This window comes from Salmo salar, chromosome 25 (genome assembly GCF_965601325.2).
Source record: "Salmo salar chromosome 25, fSalSal1, whole genome shotgun sequence".
Classification (NCBI taxonomy): domain Eukaryota; kingdom Metazoa; phylum Chordata; class Actinopteri; order Salmoniformes; family Salmonidae; genus Salmo; species Salmo salar.
In genome coordinates, this window is record NC_138315.1 from 30,517,361 (window position 1) to 30,542,922 (window position 25,562).

At 43.7% G+C, this 25,562-nt stretch overlaps 1 protein-coding gene across 1 annotated transcript in view; it reads left to right on the plus strand.

Annotated features, from left to right (window-relative positions):
- The first annotated feature begins 2,561 nt into the window (after positions 1-2,561).
- Positions 2,562-25,562, plus strand: part of gtf2f2b (general transcription factor IIF, polypeptide 2b) — a 49,775-nt gene continuing 26,774 nt past the window's right edge. The window contains exons 1-4 of the mRNA XM_045707702.2: positions 2,562-2,704; positions 2,851-2,924; positions 3,189-3,207; positions 3,470-3,614. Coding sequence (XP_045563658.1) covers positions 2,639-2,704; positions 2,851-2,924; positions 3,189-3,207; positions 3,470-3,614 — 304 coding nt within the window. The 5' untranslated portion in view covers positions 2,562-2,638. The remainder of the gene's footprint in view (positions 2,705-2,850; positions 2,925-3,188; positions 3,208-3,469; positions 3,615-25,562) is intronic.

Below are 25,562 nucleotides of genomic sequence, written 5' to 3' on the forward strand. Positions count from 1 at the left end.
TACCCCCAAGCCATAACACTGCTGAACAATTGTTCAAATGGCCACCAGACTATTTATATCCCCCCCCATTTGTTAAGTACAGTGCTGCTACTCGCTGTTTATTATCACTTCACCCCTAACTAACCTCGACTAATCTGCACCCCCTCACATTGACTCGGTACCAGTACCCCCTGTATATAGCCTCGTTATTGTTATTTTATTGTGTTACTTTTTATTATTTTTTACTTTAGTTTATTTGGTAAATATTTTCTTAACTCTTTCTTGAATTGCACTGTTGGCTAAGGGCTTGTAAGTAAGCATTTCACGGTAAGGTCTACAGTTGTTGTATTCGGCGGATGTGACAAATAAAGTTTGATTTGATCTGATGAGAGGAGAGCGCATAGCTGCGAGAAGGAATATAACGATCAAAGGGATCATTCAAACTGTTTGTATGTGGCTGCTATGAAAGTGAACTGTGTTTGCGTGTGAACAGGGGTGTATTCATTCCGCCGATTCTGCTAAAGTTTTTGAAATACAAGCAAACATAACGAAACGGGGATAAACTTACCTGAATTTGTCCAGTAGAAACTCTTGTTTCCAACTGTTGGACTACTGATTACACCCAGATCAGCTATATGCAGGCAAGAGTGTGCAAGGCAGTATTGAATGTGTCAATGTCTGTCATCTTGATTACTCAAATTTCTATCAACCTATGTTGTAAACTTCCATTCATAGGCTAAGTTGTAGCTAGCAACCTCATGATGGGCATAGGGAACATTTTAGTATCATGTAGTACCTTAAACCTATCGATGTTATGTTAACCTGGGTGAATGGAATATGAATGACAGTCATCCAGTATGCTGTAATTGAAATAAGGCCATGCTCATGATCATCCTCCCACATCTTAAATGCCAAACACCGCCACTGCTTTGTTCATATTTCACAGGTTATGTCGGAGTTCCGTGTGTCTTTTGCCACGTTCAAAACAAATGGGAACTCGGAAAATTACGAAATCAAATCATGACGTCAGTGATCTTCAGGTCGGAAAGTCGGAGCTCTAGAAAGAGGCCCGAGTTCCCGAGTTGGAATCCCGAGTTGGATGACCGTTCCAAATGGTTTTTCCCAGTCGGAGCATGTTTTTTCAGTTTCCAGTTGTTTTGAGCGCACTGAAGTCAGAAGTCGAAAATGTCCGAATTCCCAGTTCCGAGTTTCCAGTTGTTTTGAACGTGGCATATGTCTCTGTCATTCTGGTTGTGCGTAATAAAGGAGCGCGCGCGCCTTAGGGCGCAGAGAAATGGGCTACGTGGCCTGCGCTCCACGCTTTGGAGTCAGAACGTTGAATAAGAGAAAATGATTGTTCCATGGTGTTGAAATATCATTAATAATGATTAAGTCTGAATATGACGAATGTAACAATGGATGTGGAAATGGCCTTTTACATTGTAGTACCAGGTTATTGGTTGTAATTGCCAATTGGGTAATTGTATGGTCCTGGGGGCCACGAGCTTATATTATTTAGGCCTACCTGTTTGCCGGCTTCGATTTGGTTTTTCAAGAGGAGGTTAAAGTCTTGCCCTCTACTTGTCTGCTCAGATAGAACAGGTTAAGCCTGATACAGAGGCTATTTCTTTCGGTCTATTGGCTCTGTATATTTGGTAAATCTACGTGTATATTCTGTACTATAAAGTGGGTTGTTCGAGACATGAATGTTGATTGGCTGACAGCTGTGGTATATCAGACCGTATACCACGGGTATGACCATTTTTACTGCTCTAATTACATTGGTAACCAGTTTGCAATAGCAGTAAGGCACCTCGGGGGGTTGTGGTACAAGGCCATTGCTAAGGGCTGTGTCCAGGCACTCCACGTTGCGTCGTGGCTAAGAACAGCCCTTAGACATTGTATTTTGGGCATATAGCACACCCCCTCAGGCCTTATTGCTTAATTAAATATAACCCGCTTTCAGCATTGGATCAGCAAGACCTGTAAATAAATCTACACTGAGCATGTCAACCTGCCTTGCCTTCTGCTGATTTCATGCCCTTACAATTGCCACAAGGTCCCTATTTTACAATTACATAGGCAAATCAAAATGTGTTGTAGACAAAATAATGAAAAGGGCTGTCTGGTAGCCTCAATAAATAGACGACAATGATTTGTAGTTGAACAAGTTGTTGCATGTATATGTATTTTTTTACTTGACTTGAGACCCGACTTGAAAACTTGTGACTGGACTCTTAGAATGCACGACTTGGACTTGACTTGAGTTTTGACCCGTTCTACTTGGGACTCGAATTGAGACTTGGATCTTGTCACTTGAGATTTGCGTGTGACTCGAATAATAGTGACTTGGTGCCACCTCTGATTTATACTGTATTTTTATAAAACATTTGTGAATTCCAGTGGGATCAAATATTATGGTCCACGTATAGTAACAACCTTATCAATAGGCTAATAAATAAAATTGACCAAATTCACCATAAAATCATTTCACACTTGCACAATGTTATTCAAATTGTATTATCCATCACGCTGTGTAGTGTGCTCTTCATTGATCGAAGTGAGGTTTCTCATGCGTTGTATTTCCTGTAACCTGTCTGTGACTCCACTGTTAGCAACTTCACGTGTAGTGAAGAACCTCATCAAAGGATCTGCCGCTATGTCTGAAAAAACGGAGGTTGATTTAACCGGAACTAAGCAAAACACCGGTGTATGGCTAGTAAAGGTATGTTGCCTAAAATCTAATTAAACGGTAAGTCATATCCATACACATATTGGTCACACTGACGGGTTTGTTAAGGAATAGCCTAGCATTTAGCTAGCTAAATTACCACCTCCGGTCTCTTTTTAACTTTTGTTTGACCTGATCAGGTTCCCAAGTACTTGGCCCAGCAGTGGGCCAAAGCATCCGGAAAAGGAGAAATTGGAAAGCTCAAGATTGTAAAGTAAACACTGACCATTAGCTATAACTCCACATTGTTCATTACTGAAAACATATTTCTGCTTTTCAGAGGGGTTCAACACTACCAGACATAGAAATGTTGACTTTTGCAGTGGACATCATGCTCAATTTTGTAGTTGGTGATGCTAGTTATAAATGGTCCGAAATTCAGTAACATGGTTCTTCAGGAATCAGCTGTCTAATGAGAATTAGTGTAGCCTATATTGTAGTTTCCTGAAAGTAAATGCATTTCCCCTCCCCCCCATAGGAAACAAGGAAAAACAGATGTAAGTATGTTACTTGTTGCCACAAGGTGTCACTGTAAACCCATACACTGTTCCTTGTCCTCAGTAATACCTCAAACTTCTGGAAGCGTTCTAGAAAACAGTAGCTGTATTATTAGAACATAATTTTCATTATTGGAAGTCATGTTTATAGATTCATAAACTATGATTAGTTGAATCAGAGGTTTTACTGCTTGGTTTGAACAAAAGCCTGCATCCATGCTGGTATGTTAGCGGATCCAAAGGTCTGTGGTGTTTCCTTTAGGTGTCGTTCACCCTGAATGAGGACCTAACCAGCCTGTCTGCCCTGGGGGAGAAGGCAGCGTCTGTACGAGCTCCCCGGGACCACCCATTCTCCATGCATAGTGTGGGGGGGCAGACCCTGGCTGTGTTCACTGAGACCTCTGCAGGTAACAGTCTACTGTACTGCCCTGCTCTAGTACTGGTAAAACACCATGGAGATATGTTTCATTTTCAGTTGACGGTATATGGTGCCTTTTGAGTTGGTGAATCATAAATATTCAAGAGATGAGACTCTTTGAGATTAATCAGATTAGATTTGGGTCGTCATGCTCAAGCAATGGAGAGATTCATCATCAAGACTTCTCATTTGACTTGTCTTAAAAGATATAGCTGAAATGTCGACAAACTATTTTATACTCTCCTGATTTTGCCTTGCTCTATTGTAGACAGAGTTATTACGATTACTCTAATGCACAGATTTTTTTTTAACCCTTTAAAATGTTATATAAAACTATTGCCATCAAATAGATATACCCAACTTTATTTTAAACAGCCTACTATAGAGACACAGGAGAGGAGTGCTTCTTTGGTTTATAGTTAATCCATGAGGTTCTCTTTGATCATTGGATGAAATAATATAGAACAAAAATAAATTGATTAAGATCACTTTGTTGGTCAAACCGAAATTTGACTTCCACTTTTAACCCCTCAAAGACACAGATCCAGGTTTTTGTAAAGGTGCAGGGGGCTGCCACACTGGGCTCCCAGTGGGCTGTTGTTGTGTGGGGTTTGCTCAAGGACACAACAACAGGTAGTGGTATATAGGATTTGATATCAGCAACCCTTCCGCCTGCCAACTCACTTCCCGTCAGACCCGGGATTGGAACTGGCAACCCTTCGGTTGCTGGCTCGCCTCTCTAATTGCTAGGCCACCCACTGCCCTCATGAGCCATATGCTTGTTGTGCACCGATGCGTTGCGACTACAACGGCCTTTATCAGCTGGATAGTAAACAATGTAGTGAAAAAATTTGAAAGCCTTTATTGTTTTCCGCTTATGCAAGAATAAAAAAAACGCACCAATGTGTCGCGGCTACAACGGCCTTCATCAGGGTGACAAAGAATAGTGGTGGAAAAACAGGTGTGTATATATACCAACTCACACCAAACTTTTGACTGGTACTGTATGTAAAAAGGCGCATTGCTACGTTTTGTAGAAGAAAAAAATAACATTAAAAGGTTCTACCCAATGACATCGTCAAAAGTTAAAACTTTTTTTATTTACTTTTTTTCCCCTTCTTAATCCTACCCTGTGATGTCACAGAGAAGCATTTTTTTAGGACTTTTCTTATCTTTTTAACCACCGATCATAGAAACACATCGTTTTCACATAGTGCCTTCAGAAAGTATTCAGACCCCTTACATTACACCCTTCTAAAATGTATTACATTTTTTTTAAATCCTCAGCAATCTACACAGAATACCCCATAATGACAAAACGAAAATGGGTTTTTAGAATTTTTTTGCAAATATATTAAACAGATACCTTATTTACATAAGTATTCAGACCCTTTGCTATGAGATTATAAATTGAGCTCAAGTGCATCCTGTTTCCATTGATCATCCTTGAGATGTTTCTACAACTTGATTGGCATCCACCTGTGGTAAATTCAATTGATTGGACATGATTTGGAAAGGCACCCACCTGCCTATATAAGGTCCCACAGTTGACTGTGCATGTCTGAGCAAAACCAAGCCAGGAGGTCAAAGGAATTGTCCGTAGAGCTCTGAGACAGAATTGTGTCAAGGCACAGATCTGGGGAAGAGTACCAAAACATTTCTGCATCATTGAAGGTCCCCAAGAACACAGAGGCCTCCATCATTCTAAATGGAAGAAGTTTGGAACCACCAAGACTCTTCCTAGAGCTGGCCAAACTGAGCCTTCAGGGGAGAAGGGCCTTGGTCAGGGAGGTGACCAAGAACCCGATGGTCCCTCTGGCAGAGCTCTAGATTTCCTCTGTGGAGATGGGAGAACCTTCCAGAAGGACAACCATCTCTGCAGCGCTCCATCTATCATGTCTTTATGGTAGAGTGGCCAGACACAAGCCACTCCTCAATAAAAGGAAGATGACAGCCCACTTTCATTTTGCCAAAAGGCACCTAAAGACTCTCCAGACCATACGAAACAGTATTCTCTGGTCTGATGAAACCAAGATTGAACTCTTTTGTCTGAATGCCAAGCGTCATGTCTGGAGGAAACCTGCCACCATCCCTACTGTAAAGTATGGTGGTGGAAGCATCATGCTGCGGGGGTGTTTTTCAGCGTCAGGGACTGGGAGATTAGTCAGGATCGAGGCAAAGATGAACGGAGCAAAGTACAGAGAGATCCATGATGAAAACCTGCTCCAGAGTGCTCAGGACCTCAGACTGGGACGAAGGTTCAACTTCCAACAGGACAACGACCCTAAGCACACAGCCAAGACAATGCAGGAGTAGCTTCGGGACAAGTCTCTGAATGTCCTTGAGTGGCCCAGCCAGAGACCGGACCTGAACCCGATCAAACATCTCTGTAGAGACCTGAAAATAGCTGTGCAGCGATGCTCCCATCCAACCTGACAGAGCTTGAGAGGATCTGCAGAGAAGAATGGGAGAAACACCCAAGTACAGATGTGCCAAGCTTGTAGTGTCATACCCAAGAAGATTCTGCTGTAATCGCTGCCAAAGGTGCTTCAACAAAGTACTGAGTAACGGGTCTGAATACTTATGTAAATGTGATACTTAAAAATAAATAAAAAAAATACATAAATGTATAACCAGTTTTTGCTTGTCATTATGGGGTATTGTGTGTAGATTGATAAAGAAAAAAAAAAACTATTTAATCAACTTTAGAATAAGGCTGTAACGTAACAAAATGTGGAGTAAATCAATTGATCTGAATACTTTCCAAAGGCACTGTATGTAGACACTGGTATGATTCTAGAGACAATGAATATGAGGTTGGAAAGTGGAGGAATTGCCCTTTAACCCTGGCCACCTCCTGGCTGTGTTGGGTCACAAAGTAGATTTGCTTGGGTTTTTTAGGCCTGTGGGTGTGTTTTGAGAAGACTTTCTCTTTCCAGAGATTTTGCTTTGGTGAGAGACTGGTTTAGCATTCTTGGTTGTATCCCCGTTGCTGAGACCTGGAATACATTTTCACAGCTTTTTCCTCAAAATCCTCCTTCCTGTCACAAATACGGCGTGGCGGGGTGAAAACTGTCCACACTGAGGATATTGCGGCCCGTACGTTTCCTGTAAATGGTGATGTGGAGTGAGCCATTCTGAGTTAAGATTTTCAAATCCAGAAAGTTAATTTGCGTTTGACTGTATTCTAAACTCACCTTCAAATTCTCATTGAGGGAATTGACAGATTTGAATTCTAACAATTCATTTTCTAATCTAGAGAGCGCTAAAAGGATGTCATCAATGTATCTGCCATACCATACCATACAATTAAAAAAAGGGTTAGGGATGGATCAATATTTACGGAATGGTTACCTGTAGGAAATGGGGGAGGGTCATGCTTTTTCAATTTCAGTCAAGGGAGGGTTTATTTTTTTATCTAGTCCAGCGGAGGGTCATGTAATTGAAATGTTTAATATTTGTCAGTGTTTTAGAAATAGTTGCTTATTTGGCTTTTTATCGATGTGTGCCCGATGCCGCACCTCATCTGTGATTCTCTGCTGGGCGCGCAATATCAAGTGCGCCTATTGGCTATTTAGTGTGGTCTCAATCAAATGATCCATAGGCAATAGCCTACGAAGTGCATGCTCAGAGAAGCATAGATCAAAGTTATATTTCTAAGAGAGCTGCTGGAATGGTGTCAATAAAACTAGGCTGCATTACACACTGCAATGGATATTCCAAACCTGAGCCCCGTCTTGCTTTGCTCTTGTTGATCAAACTTTTGTATGTGCTGCCTAATCAATGGCTGTGCTCATGGTGCTGAAAGTAGGCAAATTCGAGTAGGCATAATTAATTTCAACAGTCTTTATTTTAATTAGACTTTACTAACAACAAGAGGGCTTTGTGTTAGAGCCTGTTTCTTCCTATTTAAGAAATGAGATAGGCCTACCTGTTTTACAGACTAAATTAGGCTATAGGCTACTATATCCATAGGTCTGTTGGTCAACTCCTCCACCCACCATGCACTTTTTAAATAGCCTACCTCCATGTCAGTGAAGGGCTGTTAAGTTAAAACCAAGACTCAAACTGAGGGGGTATGCAAGGGTATGCCATAGGCCTGCCTTTTCTGAAAGAAAATGGCAAAAAGCACAGGCCTACCACTTGTTAGCTTAAGATTTTGACGAAATCTGTCACTATCAATTGATTAAACTATTCACTTTTTGTACAGTGGATGTTTAAACCCAGACAGCTTTACGGGGATTACTTGTGACCTTCTCTCGTTGGGTTAAGCCACGGAAGAAGAGTAGCCAGCAGTTAAAGTTTACAGTGTTCTGCGTTGGTAGGCCTACTCTGTCTGTAGGCCTACTCTGTCTGGGGTGGAAAGGTAGGCCTACTCTGTCGGTGGGGGGGTGGAAAGGTAGGCCTACTCTGTCTGGGGTGGAAAGGTAGGCCTACTCTGTCTGGGGTGGAAAGGTAGACCTACTCTGTCTGGGGTGGAAAGGTAGGCCTACTCTGTCTGGGGTGGAAAGGTAGACCTACTCTGTCTGGGGTGGAAAGGTAGACCTACTCTGTCTGGGGTGGAAAGGTAGACCTACTCTGTCTGGGGTGGAAAGGTAGGCCTACTCTGTCTGGGGTGGAAAGGTAGGCCTACTCTGTCTGGGGTGGAAAGGTAGGCCTACTCTGTCTGGGGTGGAAAGGTAGGCCTACTCTGTCTGGGGTGGAAAGGTAGGCCTACTCTGTCTGGGGTGGAAAGGTAGACCTACTCTGTCTGGGGTGGAAAGGTAGGCCTACTCTGTCTGGGGTGGAAAGGTAGACCTACTCTGTCTGGGGTGGAAAGGTAGGCCTACTCTGTCTGGGGTGGAAAGGTAGGCCTACTCTGTCTGGGGTGGAAAGGTAGACCTACTCTGTCTGGGGTGGAAAGGTAGGCCTACTCTGTCTGGGGTGGAAAGGTAGACCTACTCTGTCTGGGGTGGAAAGGTAGACCTACTCTGTCTGGGGTGGAAAGGTAGACCTACTCTGTCTGGGGTGGAAAGGTAGGCCTACTCTGTCTGGGGTGGAAAGGTAGGCCTACTCTGTCTGGGGTGGAAAGGTAGGCCTACTCTGTCTGGGGTGGAAAGGTAGACCTACTCTGTCTGGGGTGGAAAGGTAGGCCTAACTTTTGAAAGTGCCATGTTCAGATTCCTAATGACATCTCCGATTTAAATTATTTGCAAACAGGGACAGTTTCGTGAGCAAACAAGACAAATTGATTTGGCATTGGAGAAATATGATCAAATTCTTGGCCTGTAATTTCAGTAATTTGTGAGATACTAAAAAATATTCTGCTAAATCTACATAAAATGACGTAGAATTGCTTGACATTTTTATAGAAGGCAATATTTTTCCTCAGACCTGCAAATAGGATGATAGATTCATGCAATGCTTTTACTATAAAGGAGATCTCTCCAACCCTACTCTTGTCCACAGTGGTCTGCAATTCCACAACCTTCTGACCCGCAGCCCTGTGTGCTATCAAAATTCCTGTGTTGCCATGTAATGCTTACAGGACGAAGAACAGTTTCTGAAACTGCATACCTAAGGCTCAGGTCTGTGCAAGAAGTGAGCTTAAACGGTAGACATGTTCTCTGCTATCTACTTTGTTTTAATTATTATTTTAGGTACATGGGAGGTTCACTTGTTTTTTTTAAACGTTCAGGGAGGGTTTAGGTAAAATGTACTTTTTCATTTCAGAGAAGTCCGATTTTCTCCATGTAACCCTTGTATTATAAATAATGTTCACTCTCTTAGCAGAACAGAGAATAAACTTCTCTTCCCAAAGTCCCCATAATAAGTTTGGGTAGTTCAAAGCAAGCCCTCATAGCAGTCTCCTTCTCTTGTTTAGTTCCACTCTGTTAATTGAAGAAAGTCAGCAGGGAGCGTATTTTCCTCTGGCCTATGTTTGAGATAATGCTTTGAAGCCTCCAGACCTTCATTGTGTACAATATTGGTGTAAAGGGATTCAACATCCATCGTTACCAAGTAGGAAGATCCAACATCTTTGAGCTCAGATAGCTTGTTAAGAGTATGAGTGGTATCTTGAAGGAAAGAGGGAAGTTTGGCACAAAAGGCTTAATGTAGAAATCAATGTACTTGGAGGCAGGCTCTGATGTAGTTTCATTGTTGCTGATGGGCCTTCCAGGAGGTTTATGAGGATCCTTGTGGACTTTTGGTAACATGTAGCAGCACGTTAACCTAGGGTGGGCAGGGACTTTTTCCACATTTTGTTACGTTAGCCTTATTCTAAAATGGATTAAATAGTTTTTCCCCTCATCAATCTACACACAATACTCCATAGTGTCTAAGCAACTTATTTTTTTCTTAATTTTAGCAAATCTATAAAAAAAAATGTTTTTTAAAATGAAATCACATTTACATAAGTATTCAGACCCTTTACCCTGTACTTTGTTGAATCACCTTTGCCAGCGATTTACAGCCTGGAGTCTTCTTGGGTATGATGCTACATAGAGATGTTCGATCGGGTTCAAGTCTGGACTCTGGCTGGGCCACTCAAGGACATTCAGAGACTTATCCCGAAGCCACTTCTGCGTTTGTCTTGGCTGTGTGCTTAGGGTCGTTGTCCTGTTGGAAGGTAAACCTTCGTCCCAGTCTGAGGTCCTGAGCACTCTGGAGCAGGTTTCATCATGGATCTCTCTGTACTTTGATCTGTTCATCTTTCCCTCGATCCTGACTAGTCTTCCAGTCCCCGCTGCTGAAAAACATCCCCACAGCATGATGCTGACACTACCATGCTTCACCATAGGGATGGTGCCAGGTTTCCTCCAAATGTGACGCTTGGCATTCAGGCCAAAGAGTTCAATATTGGTTTCATCAGATCAGAGAATCTTGTTTCTCATGGTCAGAGTCCTTTTAGGTGCCTTTTAGGTGCCTGAATACTTACGTAAATAAGGTATTTCAGTTTTTTTATTGATAATACATTTTGCAAAGAATTCTAAAAACCTGTTTTCACTTTGTCATTATGGGTTAATGTGTGTAGCTTGAGCAAAATACATTTTGAATAGGGCTGTAACAAAATGTGGAAAAAGGGAAGGGGTCTGAATACTTTCAGAATGCATTGTATCACTAAACTCTTGTTTCATATTCTCCAAAGGGCTAGAAGACAAAGGCAGGTAATAGCCAATATTGTTGTACTGTCTATAGCCTTCCTGCTCATACAGTATTTGTCCCTCTCTTATACAATAACAGACCCTCCTTTGTCAGTACTGTGATTCTCAGAAAGCCATTTAATGGTTGAATTTTTTATTTGGTGAGATTACCTCTCTACACCTTTATTCTTGTTCACAAATCTACACCGTGAGACACGATATAACGGCATTTAAAGGGATACTTTTGGATTTTGGCAATGAGGCCTTTTTTCTACCAGAGTCAAGCAGATACAACTTTTATGTCTCTGTATGCTTGGCAAATTAAAATAGAGTTCTTACGTCTCAAAATACAGTTCTGTCAACGTCCTGTTTCAATTTGTTCTCAAAGGGGAGTTTTTTTCCCCCACAGAATCAATATGGGCAATTTCTGATTTGATCACCTCTGTCTTTGTTTAAGGAATCGATATCTTCGTTTAGCCTACTGTGGCACTTAACGCCGTCTCATGTGCATACACAGTATCAGCACACACACCCATGTATTAATGATCTATTGGATGATTCTCAAAAAACACAGAGAGGGCACATCCACAGGTCGATATAAGATGGCGCCGGTGTTCCTAACCAATTGTGTTTTTTTGTTTGTTTCTTTGCGTTGTTTGTAACTTCTGTGTGTACTTATTTTGTACATAATGTTGCTGCTGCTGTCTCTTATGACTGAAAATAACTTCTGGACATCAGAACAGTGATTACTCACCACGAACTGGAAGAATCCTTTTTTTCCTTTAACGGGTCCGACGAGCCCGACGTGAATACTGCTTTCCCGGGAACAGGCCCAGATCCCCCTCATTTGCGTGAAGAGAAGGTGGAGAAAAAGGGGCCGGAGGTCGAGCTGCCTTCTGAGAATTTGTTGGCGATCAAATCAAATCACATTTATTTTTATATAGCCCTTCGTACATCAGCTGATATCTCAAAGTGCTGTACAGAAACCCAGCCTAAAACCCCAAACAGCAAGCAAAGCATGTGAAAGAAGCATGGTGGCTAGGAAAAACTCCCTAGGAAAAACTCCCTAGAAAGGCCAAAAACCTAGGAAGAAACCTAGAGAGGAACCAGGCTATGAGGGGTGGCCAGTCCTCTTCTGGCTGTGCAGGGTGGATATTATAACAGAACATGGTCAAGATGTTAAAATGTTAAAATGTTCATAAATGACCAGCATGGTCAAATAATAATAATCATAGTAGTTGTCGAGGGTGCAACAAGCACGTCCGGTGAACAGGTCAGGGTTCCATAGCCGCAGGCAGAACAGTTGAAACTGGAGCAGCAGCACGGCCAGGTGGACTGGGGACAGCAAGGAGTCATCATACCAGGTAGTCCAGAGGCATGGTCCTAGGGCTCAGGTCCTCCGAGAGAAAGACAGAAAGAGAGAATTAGAGAGAGCATATTTAAATTCACACAGGACACCGGATAAGACGAGAAATACTCCAGATGTAACAGACTGACCCTAGCCCCCCGACACATAAACTACTGCAGCATAAATACTGGAGGCTGAGACAGGAGGGATCAGAAGACACTGTGGCCCCATCCGATGATACCCCCGGACAGGGCCAAACAGGCAGGATATAACCCCACCCACTTTGCCAAAGCACAGCCCCCACACCACTAGAGGGATGTCTCCAACCACCAACTTACCGTCCTAAGACAAGGCCGAGTATAGCCCACAACGATCTCCGCCATGGCACAACCCAAGGGGGGGGCGCCAACCCAGACAGGAAGACCACGTCAGTGACTCAACCCACTCAAGTGACGCACCCCTCCCATGGACGGCATGGAAGAACACCAGTAAGCCAGTGACTCAGCCCCTGTAAAAGGGTTAGAGGCAGAGAATCCCAGTGGAAAGAGGGGAACCGGCAAGGCAGAGACAGCAAGGGCGGTTCGTTGCTCCAGCCTTTCCGTTCACCTTCACACTCCTGGGCCAGACTATACTTAATCATAGGACCTACTGAAGAGATAAGTCTTCAGTAAAGACTTAAAGGTTGAGACTGAGTCTGCGTCTCTCACATTGGTAGGCAGACCATTCCATAAAAATTTAGCTCTATAGGAGAAAGCCCTACCTCCAGCTGTTTGCTTAGAAATTCTAGGGACAATTAGGAGGCCTGCGTCTTGTGACCGTAGCGTACGTGTAGGTATGTACGGCAGGACCAAATCGGAAAGATAGGTAGGAGCAAGCCCATGTAATGCTTTGTAGGATAGCAGTAAAACCTTGAAATCAGCCCTTGCCTTAACAGGAAGCCAGTGTAGGGAGGCTAGCACTGGAGTAATATGATCAAATTTTTTGGTTCTAGTCAGGATTCTAGCAGCCGTATTTAGCACTAACTGAAGTTTATTTAGTGCTTTATCCGGGTAGCCGGAAAGTAGAGCATTGCAGTAGTCCAGCCTAGAAGTAACAAAAGCATGGATTAATTTTTCTGCGTCATTTTTGGACAGAAAATTTCTGATTTTTGCAATGTTACGTAGATGGAAAAAAGCTGTCCTTGAAACAGTCTTAATATGTTCTTCAAAAGAGAGATCAGGGTCCAGAGTAACGCCGAGGTCCTTCACAGTTTTATTTGAGACGACTGTACAACCATCCAGATTAATTGTCAGATTCAACAGAAGATCTCTTTGTTTCTTGGGACCTAGAACAAGCATCTCTGTTTTGTCCGAGTTTAAAAGTAGAAAGTTTGCAGCCATCCACTTCTTTATGTCTGAAACACAGGCTTCTAGCGAGGGCAATTTTGGGGCTTCACCATGTTTCATTGAAATGTACAGCTGTGTGTCGTCCGCATAGCAGTGAAATTTAACATTATGTTTTCGAATGACATCCCCAAGAGGTAAAATATATAGTGAAAACAATAGTGGTCCTAAAACGGAACCTTGAGGAACACCGAAATTTACAATTGATTTGTCAGAGGACAAACCATTCACAGAGACAAACTGATATCTTTCTGACAGATAAGATCTAAACCAGGCCAGAACTTGTCCATGTAGACCAATTTGGGTTTCCAATCTCTCCAAAAGAATGTGGTGATCGATGGTATCAAAAGCGGCACTAAGATCTAGGAGCACGAGGACAGATGCAGAGCCTCGGTCTGACGTCATTAAAAGGTAATTTTCCACCTTCACAAGTGCAGTCTCAGTGCTATGATGGGGTCTAAAACCAGACTGAAGCGTTTCGTATACATTGTTTGTCTTCAGGAAGGCAGTGAGTTGCTGTGCAACAGCTTTTTCTAAAATTTTTGAGAGGAATGGAAGATACGATATAGGCCGATTAGTTTTTTATAATTTCTGGATCAAGATTCGGCTTTTTCAAGAGAGCCTTTATTACTGCCACTTTTAGTGAGCTTGGTACACATCCGGTGGATAGAGAGCCGTTTATTATGTTCAACATAGGAGGGCCAAGCACAGGAAGCAGCTCTTTCAGTAGTTTAGTTGGAATAGGGTCCAGTATGCAGCTTGAGGGTTTGGAGGCCATGATTATTTTCATCATTGTGTCAAGAGATATAGTACTAAAACACTTTAGTATCTCCCTTGATCCTAGGTTCTGGCAGAGTTGTGTAGACTCAGGACAATGGAGCTTTGGAGGAATACCCAGATTTAAAGAGGAGTCTGTAATTTGCTTTCTAATGATCATGATCTTTTCCTCAAAGAAGTTCATAAATTTATTACTGCTGAAGTGAAAGCCATCCTCCATTTGCGAAGGCTGCTTTTTAGTTAGCTTTGCGACAGTATCAAAAAGAAATTTCGGATTGTTCTTATTTTCCTCAATTAAGTTGTAAAAATAGGATGATCGAGCAGCAGTGAGGGCTCTTCGATACTGCACGGTACTGTCTTTCCAAGCTAGTCGGAAGACTTCCAGTTTGGTGTGGCGCCATTTCCGTTCCAATTTTCTGGAAGCTTGCTTCAGAGCTCGTGTATTTTCTGTATACCAGGGAGCTAGTTTCTTATGACAGATATTTTTTAGTTTTTAGGGGTGCAACTGCATCTAGGGTATTGTGCAAGGTTAAATTGAGTTCCTCGGTTAGGTGGTTAACTGATTTTTGTCCTCTGACGTCCTTGGGTAGGCAGAGGCAGTCTGGAAGGGCATCAAGGAATCTTTGGGTTGTCTGAGAATTTATAGCACGACTTTTAATGCTCCTTGGTTGGGGTCTGAGCAGATTATTTGTTGCAATTGCAAACGTAATAAAATGGTGGTCCGATAGTCCAGGATTATGAGGAAAAACATTAAGATCCACAACATTTATTCCATGGGACAAAACTAGGTCCAGAGTATGACTGTGGCAGTGAGTAGGTCCAGAGACATGTTGGACAAAACCCACTGAGTCGATGATGGCTCCGAAAGCCTTTTGGAGTGGGTCTGTGGACTTTTCCATGTGAATGTTAAAGTCACCAAAAATTAGAATATTATCTGCTATGACTACAAGATCCGATAGGAATTCAGGGAACTCAGTGAGGAACACTGCATATGGCCCAGGAGGCCTGTAAACTGTAGCTATAAAAAGTGATAAACCCCCAATTGCCTTCCGTTCTGCTAGCAAACGTGCAATCTTAAGAAAAGAAAATCGATGACCTACGCGGAAGATTAAACTACCAACGGGACAATAAAAACTGTAATATCTTGTTTCATGAAGTCGTGGCTGAACGAAGACATCAACATACAGCTGGCTGGTTATACGCTGTATCGGCAGGATAGAACAGCGGCATCTGGTAAGACATGGGGCGGCGGACTATGTATTTTTGTAAATAACAGCTGGTGCATGATATCTAAGGAAGTCTTGAGGTTTTGCTTGCCTGAGGTAGATTATCTCATGATAAGCTGTAGACCATACTATCTACCTAGAGAGTTTTCATCTGTATTTTTCGTAGCTGTCTACATACCACCACAGACCGATGCTGGCACTAAGACCGCACTCAATGAGCTGTATTCCGCCATAAGCAAACAGGAAAACACTCACCCAGGGGCTGCGCTCCTAGTGGCTGGGGATTTTAATGCAGGGAAACTTAAATCCGCCATACCAAATTTCTATCAGCATGTTAAATGTTCAACCAGAGGGAAATTAAACTCTAGACCACCTTTACTCCACACACAGAGACGCATACAAAGCTCTCCCTCACCCTCCATTTGGCAAATCTGACCGTAATTCTATCCTCCTGCTTACAAGCAAAAATGAAAGCAGGAAGCACCAGTGACTCAGTCAACAAAAAAGTAGTCAAATGAAGCAGATGCTAAACTACAGGACAGTTTTTCTAGCACAGACTGGAATATGTTCCAGGATTCTTCCAATGGCATTGAGGAGCACACCACACCAGTCACTGGCTTCATCAATAAGTGCATCGATGACGTAGTCCCCACAGTGACCGTACGTACATACCCCAACCAGAAGCCATGGATTACATGCAACATCTGCACTGAGCTAAAGGCTAGAGCTGCCACTTTCAAGGAGCGGGACTCTCACCCGGAAGCTTATAAGAAATCCCGCTATTCCCTCTGATGAACCATCAAACAGGCAAAGTGTCAATATAGGACTAAGATCGAATCGTACTACACCGGCTCTGACGCTCGTCGGATGTGGCAGGGCTTGCAAACCATTACAGACTACATAGGGAAGCACAGCCGACGAGCGTCAGAGCCGGTGACACGAGCCTACCAGACGAGCTAAACTACTTCTGTGCTCGATTCGAGGCAAATAGCACTGAAACATGCAAGAAAGCACCAGCTGTTCCAGAAGACTGTGTGATCATGCTCTCCGCAGCCGATGCGAGTAAGACCTTCAAACAATTAAACATTCACAAAGACTGCAGGGTCAGACGGATTACCAGGACGTGTACTGCGAGCATGCGCTGACCAACTGGCAAGTGTCATCACTGACATTTTAAACCTCTCCCTGTCCAAGTCTGTAATACCAACATGTTTTAAGCAGACCACCATAGTCTTTGTGCCCAAGAACACTAAGGTAACCTGCCTAAATGACTATCGACCTGTAGCACTCACATCTGTAGCCATGAAGTGCTTTGAAAGGCTGGTCATGGCTCACATCAACGCCATTATCCCAGAAACCCTAGACCCACTCCAATTTGCATACCGCCCTAACAGATCCACAGATGATGCAATCTCTATTGCACTCCATACTGCCCTTTCCTACCTGGACAAAAGGAACACCTATGTGAGAATGCTATTCATTGACTACAGCTCAGCGTTGGACACAATAGTGCCCTCAAAGCTCATCAATAAGCTAAGGACCCTGCCCTCAAAGCTCATCAATAAGCTAAGGACCCTGGGACTAAACACCTCCCTCTGCAACTGGATCCTGGACTTCCTGACGGGCCGGCCCCCAGGTGGTAAGGGAAGGTAACAACACATCCGCCACGCTGATACTCAACACAGGGGCCCCTCAGGGGTGCGTGCTCAGTCCCCTCCTGTACTCCCTGTTCACGCATGACTGTACGGCCAGGCACAACTACAACACCATCATTAAGTTTGCCGATGACACAACAGTGGTAGGCCTGATCACCGACAACGACGAGACAGCCTATAGGGAGGGCGTCAGAGACCTGGCCGTGTGGTGCCAGGACAACAACCTCTCCCTCAACGTGATCAAGACAAAAGAGATGATTGTGGACTACAGGAAAAAGAGGACCGAGTACACCGCCATTCTCATCGACGAGGCTGTAGTGGAGCAGGTTCAGCGCTTCAAGTTCCTTGGTGTCCACATCCCCATTAAAGTAACATGGTCCAAGCACACCAAGACAGTCGTGAAGAGGGCACAAAAAAACCTATTCCCCCCTCAGGAGACTGAAAAGATTTGGCATGGGTCCTCAGATCCTCAAAAGGTTCTACAGCTGCACCATCGAGAGCATCCTGACTGGCTGCATCACTTCCTGGTACGGCAACTGCTCGGCCTCCGACCTCAAGGCACTACACAGGGTAGTGCGTATGGCCCAGTACATCACTGGGGCCAAGCAACCTGCCATCCAGGACCTCTATACCATGTGGTGTCAGAAGGCCGTAAAATTGTCTGACTCCAGCCACCCTAGTCATAGACTGTTCTCTCTGCTACCGCATGGCAAGCAGTACCGGAGCGCCAAGTCTAGGTCCAAGAGGCTTCTAAACAGCTTCTACCCCCAAGCCATAAGACTCCTGAACATCTAATCAAATGACTACCCAGACTATTTGCATTGCCACCCCTCTTTACACCGCTGCTACTCTCTGTTGTTGTTGTCATCTATGCATAGTCACTTCAATAACTCTACCTACATGTACATAGTACCTCAACTAACCGGTGCCCCCGCACATTGACTCTGTACCGGTACCCCCCTGTATATAGTCTTGCTATTGTTGTTTAACTGCTGCTCTTTAATTACTTGTTACTTTTATCTCTTATTCTTGTCTGTATTTTTTGAAACTGCATTGTTGGTTGGTTGCTCTTAAGTAAGCATTTCACTGTGTCTACACCTGTTGTATTCGGCGCATGTGACTAATACAATTTGATTTGAAAAAGTGAAGGGGTCTGAATATTTTACGAATTCCCTGTATATGCTAAAGGGTATGTGTGCATTCCATCGAGGGCATAGTGGAACAGTAGGCAGGCAGTTATTCAGTCAGCTGACTGTCTGTGTGTGAACATTTCCTGCTGATTATTCCTGGCAACACGTGCCTCCTTTGTGAGAGAGCAGAGCAAAAGGTGACAACGTCTCTCTGAGAAACAATGACTTTTCCTGCCTGAACAATACGCTGCTGCCACTTCTGGCTGGATGGTGTCCATCTAGCTTTCACACCAACCTCGGCACATCCACCCAGCTTCTCACCCCATCAGACACTGCATATTTGTTATATTCCAGCAACAGCCCTTGCTTGATGAATTGAATGTCTTCTATCTAGAGTTGAGCCTGAGAGTAGAGACATGTCCAGTAGGAGAGGGCAGGGTAACTGTCTGCCATCCCTCCCACTCTGGACTTGGCTTCTCCTCTCATTACAGACAAGGACAGAACAGACAGAGAGACAGGAGCTCAGTTCTCTGCCTGGCAAAACTCACATGACAGCTCCAGTAGAGAGACTGGAGAGAGAGAACTGAGCAGGTCTGAGGGGGTTTGGCTCTCTTTGATCTTTGTAGTTAATATAAATGTGTTGACTGCAGAACTTCTGGTGAATGGAGCTAGATAAGACCTATTTCTAGTATACTGTAGGCTACTGTACACAACAGGCACGGTGATGAATCCGGTCCAAAATGAATACATTAAACTTTGGGCTTGAAATGGTATCACTTTATCAGGGATTTTTCACCTAAAGAAAAGCTAGACAGTCAGGGAGAATAGAAAAATCACAAAACAATACATTTAGCAGTGTTCATTTTGTTATTTTGTTTGAGCAAAAGAACACCGCATTATCCAAGGAAAAAATGCATAGAATTGCAGGAAACTAACTTTAAAACTGCCACATTTCCTCAGCTACATGGCAACATGTATAGAATTGTAGGAAATTTGCTTTAAAACTTCTAAATAAAATCTCATCTCCATGGAGAAAGGTGTATAATTGCAGGAAATTAGCTTAAGATTTCTCTATAGTGCCAAGATGGCTGCCTCTAAAATGTAACCTCTCTGATGGCCCGAACGTGCTCACTGCCTCGGATTCAGACTGCTACATTTCTTATAAGGTGCGTCTGATCCTACGAGAGAGAGAGGCAGCGAAGACAGACAGACCGACAAAGAACATGACAGCGGGGAATTTTTCTCAAAGCAATTAGATGCACTCAGGAGACAGCCTGGATTTGTGTACTGTATATCAGCATCACTCATCCACTCCAGAACAGGTGGGCTCTTTCTGCTGTGTGTAATGCAGTATGATTATCTCCAGACAAGAGTCAAAGAGGTCTTGGCTGACTGCGTGTCTGCAGTAATAGCAGAGTACTATTAGTGTTATTAAAAAATTCTCTTTCTCTCTCTCTACAGGGAGAATCTCTATGCTCTGCTCACCAGACCTGGCTGCTCTGTTTTACCGTAGCTTCTGAAACTACTGGAACATTAGATGGAAGTAGTTTCACCCCTGACCAATTGCAATTAAAAACTTACTGAGAAAACCACAACCCGTAGGAGTGGGAGAGATACAAAGGGAGAGGGCGGGAGGGATGGGAGAGAGCGGGAGGGAGGAGAGAGGGGGAGAGAAAGAGAGGAAAAAAAGAGCTGGTTGGGGGGTGAGAGAAAGAGAGCAAGAGGGAGGAATGGCTTTCTAACAGTACATACAGCTGAGCCTATTCACTGCCAGCTTCTGTAGCCTGTTGCTAAGCAACCTCTTAATCAATACCTGCTGCGTGCCAGAGCTGTGCAGAACGCAGAAAAAAATAAAACACTTAAAGACATAAAATTACATGAACCTACTACAACTGACATTCCGCGCTTGGCTTCTGTAGGAATGACATCATTAATGGACGCAATTAGCGCTGTCTGTGTTGATATACACTGAGTGTAGAAAACATTAGGAACAACTTCCTAATATTGAATTGCATCCTCTTTTTCCCTTAGAACAGCCTCAAGTAGCCAGGTCATGGACTACAAGGTGTCGAAAGCATTCCACAGGGATGCTGGACCATGCTGCCTCCAATGCTTCCCACAGTTGTGTCAAGTTGGCTGGATGTCTTTTGGGTGGTGGACCATTCTTGATACAAACGGGAAACTGTTGAGTGTGAAAAACCCAGCAGCGTTGCAGTTCTTGACACACTCAAACCGGTGCGCCTTGCACCTACTACCATACCCTGTTCAAAGGAAGGACTTAAATCTTTTGTCTTCCCCATTCACCCTCTGAATGGCACACACACACAATCCATGTCTCAAAAATCCTTCTTCAACCTGTCTCCATCCATTCGTCTACACTGATTTGAAGTGGATTTAACAGATGACATCAATAAGGGATCATAGCTTTCACGTAGATTCAAATGGTCAGTCTATGTCATGTAAAGAGCAGGTACAGTATATCCACCTATGGTATATCAAATCAAATTGTATTTGTCACATGCACCAAATACAACAGACCTTACAGTGAAATGCTTACTTAGGAGCCCCTAACCAATAATGCAGTTTAAAAAAAAATACAAATAAGAATAAGAAATTAAGTAACAAGTAATTAAAGAGCAGCAGTAAAATCACAATAACGAGACTATATACAGGGGGGTACCGGTACAGAGTCAATGTGCAGGGGCACCAGTTAGTCAAGGTTATTGAGATAATTTGTACATGTAGGTAGAGATAAGTGACTATGCATAGATGATAACAACAGAGTAGCAGTGGTGTAAAAGTGGGGGGGGGGGGCAATGCAAATAGTCTGGGTAGCCATTTGATTAGATGTTTAGAAGCCTCTTGGACCTAGACTTGGCGCTCCGGTACCGCTTGCCGTGCGGTAGCAGAGAGAACAGTCTATGACTAGGGTGGCTGGAGTCTTTGGCAATTTTTAGGGCCTTCCTCTGACACCACATGGTATAGAGGTCCTGGATGGCAGGAAGCTAGGCCCCAGTGATGTACTGGGCCGTTCGCACTACACTCTGTAGTGCCTTGAGGTCAGAGGCCGCGCAGTTCCATACCAGGCAGTGGTGCAACCAACCAGTCAGGGACTGAGCACGCACCCCCGAGGGGCCCCTGATTTGAGGATCAACGTGGCGGATGTGTTGTTTCCTACCCTTACCACCTGGGGGGTGGCCCGTCAGGAATCCAGGATCCAGTTGCGGAAGGAGGTGTTTAGTCCCAGGGTCCTTAGCTTATTGATGAGCTATGAGGGCACTATGGTGTAGTCATTTAGGCAGGTTACCTTAGTGTTCTTGGACACAAAGACTATGGTGGTCTGCTTAAAACGTGTTGGTATTACAGACTTGGGCAGGGAGAGGTTGAAAATGTCAGTAAAGACACTTGCCAGTTGGTCAGCGCATGCTCGCAGTACACGTCCTGGTAATCCGTCTGGCCCTGCGGCCTTGTGAATGTTTACCTGTTTAAAGGTCTTACTCACATCGGCTGCGGCGTCACACAGTCTTCCCGGAACAGCTGGTGCTCTCATGCATGTTTCAGTGTTATTCGCCTCAAAGCAAGCATAGAGGTAGTTTGGCAGGCTCATGTCACTGGGCAGCTCTAGGCTGTGCTTCCCTTTGTAGTCTGTAATGGTTTGCAAGCCCTGCCACGTCCGACCCGGTGTAGTACGATTCGATCTTAGTCCTGTATTGCCGCTTTGCCTGTTTGATGGTTTGTCGGAGGGCATAGCAGGATTTCTTATAAGCTTCCGGGTGAGAGTCCCACTCCTTGAAAGCGGCAGCTCTAGCATTTAGCTCAGTGCGGATGCTGCCTGTAATCCATGGCTTCTGGTTGGGGTATGTACGTACGGTCACTGTGGGGACGACGTCATCGATGTACTTATTGATGAAGCCAATGACTGATGTGGTGTGCTCCTCAATGCCATCGGAGGAATCCCGGAACATATTCCAGTCTGTGCTAGAAAAACTGTCCTGTAGTTTAGCATCTGCTTCATCTGACCACTTTTTTTACATTTTACATTTTAGTCATTTAGCAGACACTCTTATCCAGAGCGACTTACAGTAGTGAATGCATACATTTCATTTCATGCATTTGTTTTGTACTGGCCCCCTGTGGGAATCAAACCCACAACCCTGGCGTTGCACACAGACCATGCTGGCATTGCAAACACCATGCTCTACCAACTGAACCACAGGGAAGGCCGTTATTGGTGCTTCCTGCTTTATTTTTTGCTTGTAACCAGGAATCAGGAGGATAGAATTATGGTCAGATTTGCCAAGTGGAGGGTGAGGGAGAGCTTTGTATGCGTCTCTGTGTGTGGAGTATAGGTGGTCCAGAGTTTTTCTTCCTCTTTTTCCACATTTTGTTATGTTACAGCCTGATTCTAAAATTGATTAAATTGTTGAAAAAATCCTCATCAATCTATACTCATTACCCCATAATGACAAAGCGAAAACAGATTTTAGAAAATGTATTACAAATAAAAAACACCTTATTTATATAAGTATTCAGACCCTTTGCTATGAGACTCGAAATTGAGCTCAGGTGCATCCTATTTTCATTGATCATCCTTGATGTTTCTACAACTTAATTTGAGTTCACCTGTGGTTAATTCAATTGATTGGACAGGATTTGGAAAGGCACACACCTGTCTATATAAGGTCCCACATTTGACTACATGTCAGAGCAAAAACCAAGCCATGAGGTTGAAGGATTTGTCCGTAGAGCTCCGAGACAGGATTGTGTCGAGGCACAGATCTGGGGAAGGGTAGCAAAAAATGTCTGCAGCATGGAAGGTCCCCTAGAACGCAGTGGCCTCCATCATTCTTAAATGGAAGAAGTTTGGAACCACCAAAACTCTTCCTAGAGCTAGCCGCCCGGCCAAACTGTACAATCGGGGGAGAAGGGCCTCGGTTAGGGAGATGACCAAGAACCCGATGGTCACTCTGATAGAGCTTCAGAGTTCCTCTGTGGAGATGGGAGAACCTTCCATAAGGACAAGCATCTCTGCAGCACATGACCGCCTGCTTTGGGTTTGTCAATAGGCACCTAAAGGACACAGACCATGAAAAACAAGATTCTCCGGTCTGATGAAACCAAGATTAAACTCTTTGGCCTGAATGCCAAGTGTCACGTCTGGAGGAAACCTGGCATCATCCATACGGTGGAGCATGGTGGTGGCATTATCATGCTGTGGGGATTTTTTTCAGTGGCAGGGACTGGGAGACTAGTCAGGATCGAGGGAAAAGATGAACGGAGCACAGTACATAGAGGCCCTTGATGAAAACCTGCTCCAGAGCGCTCAGGACCTCAGACTGGGGCGAAGGTTCACCTTCCAACAAGACAACAACCCTAACCACATAGCCAAGACAATGCAGGAGTGGCTTCGGGACAAGTCTCTGAATGTCCTTGAGTGGCCCAGCCAGAGCCCTGAACTGAACCCGATCGAACATCTCTGGAGAGACCTGAAAATAGCTGTGCAGCGACGCTCCCAATTCAACCTGACAGAGCTTGAGAGGGTCTACAGAGAAGAATGGGAGATGCTCCCCAAATACAGGTGTGCCAAGCTTGTAGTGTTATACCCAAGCAGACTCGAGGATGTTATCGCTGCCAAAGGTGCTTCAACAAAGTACTGAGTAACGGGTCTGAATACATTTAGTAAAATGTCTAAAAACCTGATTTTGCTTTGTTATTATGAGGTACTGTGTGTAGATTGAGGGGAAAACAACTGCTAAATCCATTTTAGAATAAGGCTGTAGTGTAACAAAATGTGGATAAAGTTAAGGTGTCTGAATACTTTCCGAATGCACTGTACCTAGCCGCCACCCCCCCCCCCCCCCCCCCCCCCCCCCCCCCCAACCCATAGAAAGAAATCTTATGTATTTGGACAAATCTACCTATTGTGTATCAAATTAGTCAGAAGTTTTAAAGTATTTGTTCCCATATTACTTTTAGGAGCTTGTGACTCTACAGATTCATTTGAAGTTTGTTTTGGTTGTGTTTTGGGTTATGTTTTGTTCAATAGTAACTGAATGGGGAATGATGACTGGAGTAATTTTCTTTCTGAGTAGATGTTTCGAAAATACTTTCAAAATGAATCCTGATAATGACGTGATAAAAAAATCATGAATTATGATGAGCGAGATGCCGTTCAGCGGCGACAACAAAACATGCTATCCTCTCACCATTACCAATAACAGGGGAGGTCAAATCAAAATCCATTCAAAGTTTGTTGGCCATGCACACAGTTTAGAAGATGTTATAGAGGATGCAGAGAAATGCTTATGTAACTAGCTCCTAACATTGCAGTAAAATGTCAATCAAGTACACAAATAATCAACAATTTATAGGGAAAAAAACGTAGTAATTTTTGGAGGCGTATGTTCCTACACTATAAGTGAATTTGTCCAATTAGCTTACTTATGATTTCTTCAAATTGGAGGACTAGATACATAGTGCTTTATTTCTAAACGGTAAAACAGATATGTATAAAAACACCCTCAAATAAAAACATTCTGTACTGTCACCTATTATGAACAGTCATTTCTAAAATATGAAATGATTTGTAGAGACACATTTGCAAATGTAGCTTTACTGTCCAAATGCATGTGGAGGGGAGTGCATGTATTGGGTAGATAATGTACAAGTGTGTGTATATATTGGGCCTGTGTAGAACATAAAAATATTCTTTAGAATGTACAGATATTCTTTAGAATATCGAGGTTTAGAGGTTATTTAGTGCTTACTGAAGGCTGGTGATTTATTTGAGAGAGACCGCAGCATGTGGCTCAGCTCCACTACAAAGTGATTGATTCAGCTGTGTGTGTGTCTCTCTTTCTCTGCCTTTCTTTCTCTGCCATTCATATGACTCCTCTCTCCTTGCCTTTTTTCTCTCTCCCTTCTTTCTCTTCTCTCTCTCCTCTTTCTCTATGCCTCCCTCTCTCTGCCTCTTCCTCCTCTACCCTCTTTCTGCCTCTTCTCCCTCTGCCTCTTCCTCCTCTACCCTCTTTCTGCCTCTCTCCTCTTCCCTCTCTCTGCCTCCTCTCCTCTCTCTGCCTTTTCCTCCTCTTTCTCTCTGCCCTCTCTTTCTCTCTGCATCTTCCTCCTCATCTTTTTCTCTGCCTCTTATCCCTCTTCCCCCTCTAGCCTTGGCCTCTTGTCAGTCTAGGTTGGCTGTAGTTGACCCGTCCATTAGAATCATTCCAGGGGTAAGGATAGTTAGGAATGTTAGTTGTTTCCCTTAGTTACGCATAGCCATGGAGACACCTACTGCC